Raw genomic sequence first — 10,906 nt, 5'->3', positions numbered from 1 at the left:
TTATTTATTTATGACGTGTTTCTGTCATTTCAAAGTGATTTGTGACATGACAATATTACTGTGTTTAAAATGTAAGGGATTACATTACGATTGCATTACTTTTAAGTTACTCTCACCAGAATAACTGTGAAGATGCTGAACTTTTGCGCCGTATATGAACTGAACCAGGACTAAACCAAAACTGAACCAGGACTAAACCAAAACTGAACCAGGACTAAACCAGAAAGGAACTAAACCAGGACTAAACCAGACTAAACCAGGAACCAGGACTAAACCAAAACTGAACCAGGACTAAACCAAAACTGAACTAGAGCTGAACCCGGACTGAACCAGGACAAAACTAGGTCTAAACCAGGACTGAATCGAGGACTAACCAGGACTAAACTAAGACTAAACCAGAGCTGAACCACAACTAAACCAGGTCTAAACCAAAACTAAACCAGGACTAAACCAGGTCTAAACCAGGTCTAAACCAGGACTAAACCAGGTCTAAACCAGGACTAAAACAGGACTAAACCAGGACTAAAACAGGACTAAACCAGGTCTAAACCAAAACTAAACCAGGTCTAAATAAACTAAACAGGTCTAAACTAAACCAGGTCTAAACCAGGAAACTAAACCAGGACTAAACAGGACTAAACAGGAAACCAGGACTAAACAGGTAAACAGGTAAACTAAACCAGGTCTAAACCAGGACTAACCAGGACTAAACCAGAAAACCAGGTCTAAACCACTAAACTAGGACTAAACCAGGACTAAACCAGGACTAAACCAGGACTAAAACAGGACTAAACCAGGTCTAAACCAAAACTAAACCAGGTCTAAATCAAAACTAAACCAGGTCTAAATCAAAAGTAAACCAGGTCTAAACCAGGACTAAACCAGGCCTAAACCAGGCCTAAACCAGGACTAAAACAGGACTAAACCAGGTCTAAACCAGGACTAAAACAGGACTAAAACAGGTCTAAATCAAAAGTAAACCAGGTCTAAATCAAAAGTAAACCAGGTCTAAACCAGGACCAAACCAGGACTAAACCAGGACTAAACCAGGTTTAAACCGGGACTAAAACAGGACTAAACTAGGACTAAACCAGAGCTGAACCACAACTAAACCAGGTCTAAACCAGGACTAAACCAGGACTAAACCAGGACTAAACCAAGACTAATCTTGAACTAGAACTCTGCAAGGCACAATCATTGTCGTCGATTTTAAACAAAAGGCGCAGACTTTCAGAAACTTCATTTCTTGTGCTACTCGTCCTTAACAACACATGACTAAAAGTTTATTAGAAACATAATTTGTGGGAAAAAAATGTCTTAGTATCAAACTAATGAGCAGTAATAATGAGTTTATTAACAGGAAAGTGTTTGTAAATGTTTAACTAAAAGTACAATAAGATTAATAAGGGCTGAATAAATACTAATTAATGACATGTTAACAGTGTTGGGAAGGTTATTTTTAAAATGTAATCCCCTACAGATTACAGATTACACACACCAAAATGTAGTTTGTAACAGAATCCATTAAATTACTTAAAGTGAGTAATGTAATCTGAATACTTTGAATTACTTGATTTGCTGTAGAGAAACAAAGACGAGGAAATCGTAACATAAGAAGTTTTATCTGATAAAAGAAAATAAAAAGTCCAGATTTTACTGAATCAAATTAAAAATATTATTGATAGAAGAAGAAACACGTCCACACAGCAGGATTTAGTCCTGTTAAATCCTGTTTTAGTCCTGTTTTGTTTAGTCCTGGTTTAGTCCTGTTTAGTCCTGGTTTAGTCCTGTTTAGTTTTTAGACCTGGTTTAGTCCTGTTTTAGTCATGGTTTAGACCTGGTTTAGACCTGGTTTAGTCCTGTTTTTGACCTGGTTTAGACCTGGTTTAGTCCTGTTTTAGTCATGGTTTAGACCTGGTTTAGACCTGGTTTAGTCTTGTTTTAGTCCTGTTTTAGTCCTTGTTTTAGTCCTGGTTTAGACCTGGTTTAGACCTGTTTTAGTCCTGGTTTTAGACCTGGTTTAGTCCTGTTTTAGTCCTGGTTTTAGACCTGGTTTAGTCCTGGTTTAGTCCTGGTTTAGTCCTGGTTTTAGACCTGGTTTAGTCCTGTTTAGACCTGGTTTAGTCCTGTTTTAGACCTGGTTTAGTCCTGGTTTTAGTCCTGGTTTAGTCCTGGTTTTAGTCCTGGTTTAGTCCTGGTTTAGTCCTGGTTTAGTCCTGGTTTTAGTCCTGGTTTAGTGTCCAGCAATGAGTTACCGGAAACAAAAACAAAAAAAAGGGATTTAGCCCAAAATATGAAAACAGGAAAATATCGCCGTGTAATCCATTTATTTCAACAAAGTAACTGTAATCCAATTACCACTCACTGAAACAGTAACTGTAACTGAATACAGTTACTCATAGTTTGATTACATAACTCCAGTACATGTGTACATCTGTTACTCCCCAACACTGCTTGTTAATATGTTAATAAGTGTTAGATGTTTATAAGTGAACTCTAAAATAAAGTGTTACCGTAGTTTTTTTTTTTTTAACATTCAAAATCCTCTCAGTGCTTTTATTGTCGTCTTTTTTAAACAAAAGGCGCAGACGTTCACAAATAATCAGAAGAGTCTAATGAAAACTTAACAGAACGCTGGAGTTGTGTGAAAGTGATACTAAAATTCCATGACTTTTCCAGGATTTCCATGACCGCGGGAACCCTGATATCAGTACATATGAGCGTTTTATATTATTTTATCATGTTTTGCACGTGACCATAAACTGTTAATATATAAATGAACAAAGCTGGAAGTCGCCACGTTCCAAACAGGAAGTGAGCACGGGCGCGTTTCCAGCTCCATCCACTCACTTTGTATTGTAAAAGATAAACTTCTTCCTACTTAATTTTTTAACATTCATTTGGTTCTCTGTATTTTATTTTATTTATTTATTTTTGTTTTATTAAAGACAACAGAACATAACATTTAACAAACTACAATAATCAATAAAACAATCATAAAAAACATAAAAAGTAAATAATCATAAAAACAAAACACAAAAACATAGAACAACATCCACAACAAATATGAGCTGTGCAGTTGTAGGGAGTATTATCTGTTACATAAAGGTGAGTTGTACAGTTGTAGGGAGTATTATCTGTTACATAAGGGTGAGTTCTTGTACAGTTGTAGGGAGTATTATCTGTTATATAAGGGTGAGGTTTTGTACAGTTGTAGGGAGTATTATCTGTTACATAAAGGTGAGTTGTACAGTTGTAGGGAGTATTATCAGTTACATAATAGTGAGTTGTTGCACAGTTGTAGGGAGTATTATCTGTTATATAAGGGTGAGTTGTTGTACAGTTGTAGGGAGTATTATCTGTTACATAAGGGTGAGTTGTTGTACAGTTGTAGGGAGTATTATCTGTTACATTGTACAGTTGTAGGGAGTATTATCTGTTACATAAGGGTGAGTTGTTGTACAGTTGTAGGGAGTATTATCTGTTACATAAGGGTGAGTTCTTGTACAGTTGTAGGAGTATTATCTGTTATATAAGGGTGAGTTGTTGTACAGTTGTAGGGAGTATTATCTGTTATATAAGGGTGAGTTGTTGTACAGTTGTAGGGAGTATTATCTGTTACATAAGGGTGAGTTGTTGTACAGTTGTAGGGAGTATTATCTGTTATATAAGGTGAGTTGTTGTACAGTTGTAGGGAGTATTATCTGTTATATAAGGGTGAGTTGTTGTACAGTTGTAGGGAGTATTATCTGTTATATAAGGGTGAGTTGTTGTACAGTTGTAGGGAGTATTATCTGTTATAAGTTGTAGGGGAGTATTATCTGTTATAAGGTGATTGTTGTACAGTTGTACAGTTGTTGAGTTTAATATTGTTATATAAGTAGTTGTTGTACAGTTGTAGGGAGTATTATCTGTTACATAAGGGTGTTGTACAGTTGTAGGAGTATTATCTGTACATAAGGGTTGTACAGTTGTAGGGAGTATTATCTGTTACATAAGGGTGAGTTGTTGTACAGTTGTAGGGAGTATTATCTGTTACATAAGGGTGAGTTGTTGTACAGTTGTAGGGAGTATTATCTGTCACATAAGGGTGAGTTGTTGTACAGTTGTAGGGAGTATTATCTGTTACATAAGGGTGAGTTGTTGTACAGTTGTAGGGAGTATTATCTGTTACATAAGGGTGAGTTGTTGTACAGTTGTAGGGAGTATTATAGTATGAATATAGTCTTGTATCTCTCTGTTTGAGCTGTAGGAGTCTGTTGGAGAATGAGCTCCTCTGTCTTTTTGTACAAAATAGTGAAATAAAAACATCAGGATCATTTTAAATTTAAATGAACATTTTAAAACCAAAATGACGAGTTTGAGCTTCATGTTCATTTACACAAACACATTTCTGTAATTTGGCAAAACAAATGACAATTTATGCTCCTCTTTACTGTTGGCAGGATCAGATTAGTCAAAAATTGTGATAGTCCTGATGTAGTCCTGGTTTAGTCTTAGTGTAGTCCTGGTTTAGACCTGATGTAGTCCTGGTTTAGTCTTAGTTTAGTCCTGGTTTAGTCCTGATGTAGTCCTGGTTTAGTCTTAGTTTAGTCCTGGTTTAGTCCTGGTTTAGACCTGATGTAGTCCTGGTTTAGTCTTAGTTTAGTCCTGGTTTAGTCTTAGTTTAGTCCTGGTTTAGTCCTGGTTTAGACCTGATGTAGTCCTGGTTTAGTCTTAGTTTAGTCCTGATTTAGACCTGTTAGTCCTGTTTAGTCCTGATTTAGACCTGGTTTAGTCTTAGTTTAGTCCTGGTTTAGACCTGATGTAGTCCTGGTTTAGACCTGATGTAGTCCTGGTTTAGTCTTAGTTTAGTCCTGGTTTAGACCTGATGTAGTCCTGGTTTAGACCTGATGTAGTCCTGGTTTAGTCCTGGTTTAGACCTGATGTAGTCCTGGTTTAGACCTGATGTAGTCCTGGTTTTAGACTTAGTTTAGTCCTGGTTTAGACCTGAGTAGTCCTGGTTTAGTCCTGATGTAGTCCTGGTTTAGTCCTGGTAGTTTAGTCCTGGTTTAGACCTGATGTAGTCCTGGTTTAGTCCTGGTTTAGTTTAGTTTAGTCCTCGTTTAGTCCTGGTTTAGACCTGGTTTAGACCTGGTTTAGACCTGGTTTGGTCCTGGTTTGGATCAAATTGATCAAAACTAGAGACACCTGGGACATTTCTTGTACAAATCAGTGGAGTTGTGCGTCGCTGTGAGTCTGACGACACAGAACATGTCATGATTTACATGATATGTACAATACATGTAGTGAAAAATATTATTTAAAACATCAGGATCATTTTAAACAAACATTTTAAAACCAAAATGACGAGTTTGACAGCAGCAGTTACAGCGAAAGACGACGATTTTTCAATACACAGTGAATTGGAGCCAGAGTCGATGGAGCTGGAAGTGCGCCCGTGCTCGCTTCATGTTTGGAACGTGTCGGCAGGCGGTTTAGCTGTGTCCATTTATAAAAACAGTGTATGGGCGGAATAAAATGTATCAGTTCGTGCACCTCTGCAGTCTGCAAATCAAAATGATAAAAACCATGAAACAGATGAAGTAAATGTGAAAGTAAATAGTGAAAAACTGTGATTGTGACGGAGCTTTGTTCATATCTGCAGCCCGAGTACAAGTACAAGGCTGAACATTTCAATAAGTCTATGACCGACTTCTTTTTGAATGGATCTCGTTCTTCACTCGTGTGTACACGGAGTCCTCAGATGCCCCCGCTGGCACTGGCACTGGCACAGACACCGGCTTTTTACACAAACGGCACCAAAACCGAACAGTCTGGCGCTTCCACGGGCTGAAATGTGGCTTCATATTTTATCTCCATCGAGTTCTGCGCTCTTCGCTGTACGTGTGGTCTGTGGCGGTTGCTGGGGGGGAGTTTTAGCTCGGGTCATTTCAGGTCAGCACCATTGTTGAGCCGAATCTCAGCCCTGCGCGTCACCGGTGCCAAAAAAGTACGCTCTGTCCCCGTTATCCGCGCGAACAGGTGGATTCGGCGCGACGTGTGGGTGATGGAGAGGGCAGTGTCCGTTTTATTGTGACATAACCGACCAGAAATGACAGTCATTTCGGTGGCGCACTTAAAAATTCGCGAAGGTACAAAGTGTTCCTGCGCGTTCTGGGTTTTTTGGGGGGAGTTCGGCGTCTCCGGTTCCGGTCGCGCTGGAGAGTGTCACTGCGGAGCGTGCGTGAGCCGCGCGGAGGGCTCCATCATCTGAATGCGCGGTGGCAACCTGCGGTGAAACTTTTCAAGACAAGTCTCGTATGGAGAGGGTGCATTCGGGGACAAGCCGCAGCCAATGGGCGAGCGCGCACGATGACGCTGCGCACCGGCGGCGGGCAGCGGCACGCCCCCAGCATGGATACAGAGAGCAGGACCGGGCGCTCCAGAGACGCGCTCACGGTTCTGTGCGGGAGTGTCGGAGCCGAGATGGGACTTAACGCGTCCGAGTCGGGGGAATGAACGCCGCTGGGCACTTTTGGAGAGGAATAAGAAGAGTTTAGGTCGCGTTTGGCCGCGCGCGTAACGGGAGGTGTGCGTCGGTTTGTGTTAAGAGGCGTTTCTCTCACAGGATGTGGGTGATACTGGAGGCCGGTGGGTAAGATCATAAACTCAGATGAGAACCACCTCCTCCTTCCTTCAGCTGTGCTTTGCTACACAAAGGGAACCACGGAACAAACTACTTTCCAGCGCCACAACTGTCGCTTTCGTTTTAATGTCAGTGATCAGCGGGAGGGGCGGTTTTAAAGACAAAATGGATCACTTTGCAGCAGAGTGCCTTGTCTCCATGTCCCACCGCGCAGTTGTCCACGCTCCTAAGGGAAACCGAGAGATTAAACCCGAGATCCCGTGCGCACCCAAGCCCGTGGAGGACCTCAAAGAACCCCTGGTGAGGGACAACTCTTCTCTGTTCGTCGTGGCGCGGATCCTGGCCGATTTCAACCAACAGACTCCAACCCACAACGCTGCTATTGAACAGGCTAAAATAATCAAGGATGACAGCATGAACCTCAGAGACGATAATGATGATGATGATGATGGAAACTGTGCCACACCTACCACCATCTCCGACCCCGCGCTCAAACAAAGAGGCAAAAGGAGCCGAGGGCGCAGCGAGCAGGAAACGCCGCAAAAAAAGCACAAATGTCACTATTCGGGGTGCGAAAAAGTTTATGGCAAATCCTCCCACCTCAAAGCCCATCTAAGGACACACACAGGTCAGTGCGTGGCTGCGGCGGTGTGTTGTGAGAGTAACTTGGTGTGCAGAAATGCGGGGATGCTGTTGAAAAAAAACCGTGTCGAAGGTTGATTTCCGAAGTGTTTCTACTGTACTGTGATACTCAGGCTCCTGTTTTGGGGAGAGGCGGGGGACTGGAGGGAGGGAGGGGGGGTGTCGTGTCGGGTCAATCAAGGATACACCCCAAAAAAAAAAAAAAAAGCACAATGAGGCCAGAGCGCGCTGCCACCACGCCGCCGTTCCGTAAATATCGCGTAATGCGTCGCGTTCGTTCGAGAGTCGCGCAAACTTTTTTAGAGATTTCCTTTTATATTCGTAAACGGGGGAGAAGGGAGGAAGGGAGGGGAGGGTGAGAGTGAGAGGAGAGACGACGCGCGCCACTCCCACTCAAGTAAGAGCTTTTGTCGGGGCGTTAACCGCTCGCAACCCCCTCGTGCGTCTCCGCGTGTGCGGCGGGGGACGCTGCAGTGCGCGTTTCCCCACATTTCTTCGCGTTTGTTTACGTCTGGGGGGAGAAAAAAAGAAACGTAAAGGGAAAACGACACGGTGCGTAAAGAGGAGAGGAGAGAAAAGAGCCACGGGAGGAGGAAGAAGAAGAAGAAAAGGGACGGTCTCCTTCGCAGTCTTAGGTCCAAACATGTGTCCGTGCGCATTCCTCCGCTGCTCGTGGGGGGGAGACAGATGCGGGGTTTTTTTTTTGAGGGGGCATAGAGCGGTGCCCGTCTTGCCCACAGCTCTTTGTTTTGATGTGCCACACCCCCGCGAGACGCACACTGCCAGCTGATCTGGCCAGCAACAGACTGAGCTAGCAGAGCCACGACGCACCGGCTCCTACTGCAGGTTCCCCCTCCGCTCGAGTCAGGCACAAAACACACCCTGGTCTGAAACGGGGGGGTTATTCCAGGCCAGGGAAGAAAAAGAACAACAAAACACAGAATACACAGAGTACACAGAGTACATAGAGTACACAGAGTACACGGGGTGATCAGGTTGTCAGAATTCTAAACTGGGACACACCTGGGTTCAGATGGTTGATAAAAATAAAATAGTGACTGAAAAGAGTGAGAAAGTGGGAGAGGAGTGAGTGTGTGTCAGTCTGTCATGGATTTTTTTTGCGTTATGGTCATTTGCAAACACGGATTTATGGATTTTTGGCGACATAAATTAAATTTTATGTTCATTTTTACTGTTGTCAGGGTCAGATTAGTCAAAAAATTGTGATAATCCTGGTTTAAAGCTGTTTTAGACCTGGTTTAGACCAGATGTAGTCCTGGTTTAGTCTTAGTTTAATCCTGGTTTAGACCTGGTTTAGACCTGGTTTAGACCTGGTTTAGTCCTGGTGTAGTCCTGATGTAGTCATGATTTAGACCTGATGTAGTCCTGGTTTAGACTTGATGTAATACTGGTTTAGACCTGTTGTAGTCCTGGTTTAGTCATAGTTTAGTCCTGATTTAGTCCTGATGTAGTCCTGGTTTAGTCCTGGTTTAGTCCTGATGTAGTCCTGATTTAGACCTGTTGTAGTCCTGGTTTAGTCCTGGTTTAGACCTGATGTAGTCCTGGTTTAGTCCTGATGTAGTCCTGATTTAGACCTGATGTAGTACTGGTTTAGTCTTAGTTTAGTCCTGATGTAATCCTGGTTTAGACCTGTTGTAGTCCTGGTTTAGTCCTGGTTTAGACCTGATGTAGTCCTGGTTTAGTCCTGGTTTAGTCCTGGTTTAGTCCTGATGTAGTCCTGATTTAGACCTGATGTAGTCCTGGTTTAGTCTTAGTTTAGTCCTGATGTAATCCTGGTTTAGTCCTGGTTTAGACCTGGTTTAGACCTGGTTTAGACCTGGTTTAGACCTGGTTTAGACCTGGTTTAGTCCTGGTTTAGACCTGGTTTAGTCCTGGTTTAGTCCTGGTTTAGTCCTGGTTTAGACCTGGTTTAGACCTGGTTTAGTCCTGGTTTAGTCCTGGTTTAGCTCCTGCAGGTTCCCTCCACTTTCAGGCACAAAACACCCTGGTCTGAACAGGGTTATTTCAGGACAGAGAAGAACAGAACAACAAAACACAGAGTACACAAAATACACAAAATACACAAAATACACAGAGTACACAGAGTACACAAAATACACAGAATACACAGAGTACACAGAATACACAAAATACACAGAATACACAAAATACACAGAGTACACAGAGTACACAGATACACAGAGTACACAGAGTACACAGAGAATACACAGAATACACAGAATACACAGAATACACAAAATACACAGAGTACACAGAGTACACAAAATACACAGAGTACACAGAGTACACAGAATACACAGAATACACAGAAATACACAAAATACACAGAATACACAGAGTACACAAAGAATACACAGAGTACACAAAATACACAGAATACACAGAGTACACAGAATACACAGAAATACACAGAATACAGTACACAAAATACACAGAGTACACAGAATACACAGAGTACACAAAATACACAGAGTACACAAAATACACAGAATACTACAACTACACAGAGGACACACAATACACAGAGGTAATACACAGAGTTACACAGAATACACAGAGTATACACAGAATACACAGAGTACACAGAGAAGATTACTACAGTACACAGAATACACAGGTATTTACACAGATACTCAGTTACACAAATTTATACACATGGTCATTTGCGTCATTTGCGAACACTGATTTATGGAATTTGGCAAAATAAATGATAATTTATGCTCCTTTTTACTGTTGTCAGGATCAGATTAGTCAAACAATTGTGATAATTCTGGTTCAGTCCTGGTTTAGACCAGATGTAGTCCTGGTTTAGACCTGATGTAATCCTGGTTTAGTCCTGGTTTAGTCTTAGTTTAGTCCTGGTTTGTACTTGGTTTAGTCCTGGTTTAGTTTTAGTCTAGTCCTGGTTTAGACCTGATTTAGTCCTGGTTCAGGTCTAAACCAGGACTAAACCAGGACTAAACTAGGACTAAACTAAGACTAAACCAGTCCTACATCAGGTCTAAACCAGGACTGCATCAGGACTAAACCAGGTCTAAACCAGGACTAAACCAGGACTACATCAGGTCTAAAACAGGACTAAACCAGGACTACATCAGGACTAAACCAGGACAAAACCAGGTCTAAACCAGGACTAAATCAGGTCTAATCCAGGACTGCATCAGGACTAAACCAGGTCTAAACCAGGACTAAACCAGTCCTACATCAGGTCTAAACCAGGACTGCATCAGGACTAAACCAGGTCTAAACCAGGTCTAAACCAGGACTAAACCAGGACTACATCAGGTCTAAAACAGGACTACATCAGGACTAAACCAGGACTAAACCAGGACAAAACCAGGACTAAACCAGGACTACATCAGGTCTACTGTCGGGCGAACGAATCCTAACGCTGCGAGGTTGACGAATCAGACTAACAAATCAGTGGTTTTGTATAAATCTGCTGGGACAGGGGAGACGGGACTCAAACCTGGGACCATCCCGGGTAAACTGGGACCGTCCCGGGTAAACTGGGACCGTCCCGGGTAAACTGGGACCGTCCCGGGTAAACTGGGACGTCTGGACACCCTAAAAACCCGACACAGATTCTAACAAAAACACACAGGAAACACTTTT

The 10,906-nt window shown here is 42.3% G+C and overlaps 1 protein-coding gene across 1 annotated transcript in view; it reads left to right on the top strand.

Moving 5' to 3' along the window:
- The first annotated feature begins 6,343 nt into the window (after positions 1–6,343).
- Positions 6,344–10,906, top strand: part of klf13 (Kruppel-like factor 13) — a 45,476-nt gene continuing 40,913 nt past the window's right edge. The window contains exon 1 of the mRNA XM_055155096.1: positions 6,344–7,256. Within this exon, the coding sequence (XP_055011071.1) occupies positions 6,656–7,256 (601 nt within the window). The 5' untranslated portion in view covers positions 6,344–6,655. The remainder of the gene's footprint in view (positions 7,257–10,906) is intronic.

This window comes from Boleophthalmus pectinirostris, unplaced genomic scaffold (assembly GCF_026225935.1).
Source record: "Boleophthalmus pectinirostris isolate CB_2022bp ecotype Guang Dong unplaced genomic scaffold, ASM2622593v1 HiC_scaffold_2, whole genome shotgun sequence".
NCBI classification, from domain to species: Eukaryota; Metazoa; Chordata; class Actinopteri; order Gobiiformes; family Gobiidae; genus Boleophthalmus; species Boleophthalmus pectinirostris.
Note: the sequence above shows the minus strand (reverse complement) of the source record. Positions and strands in the feature narration are given on the sequence as shown.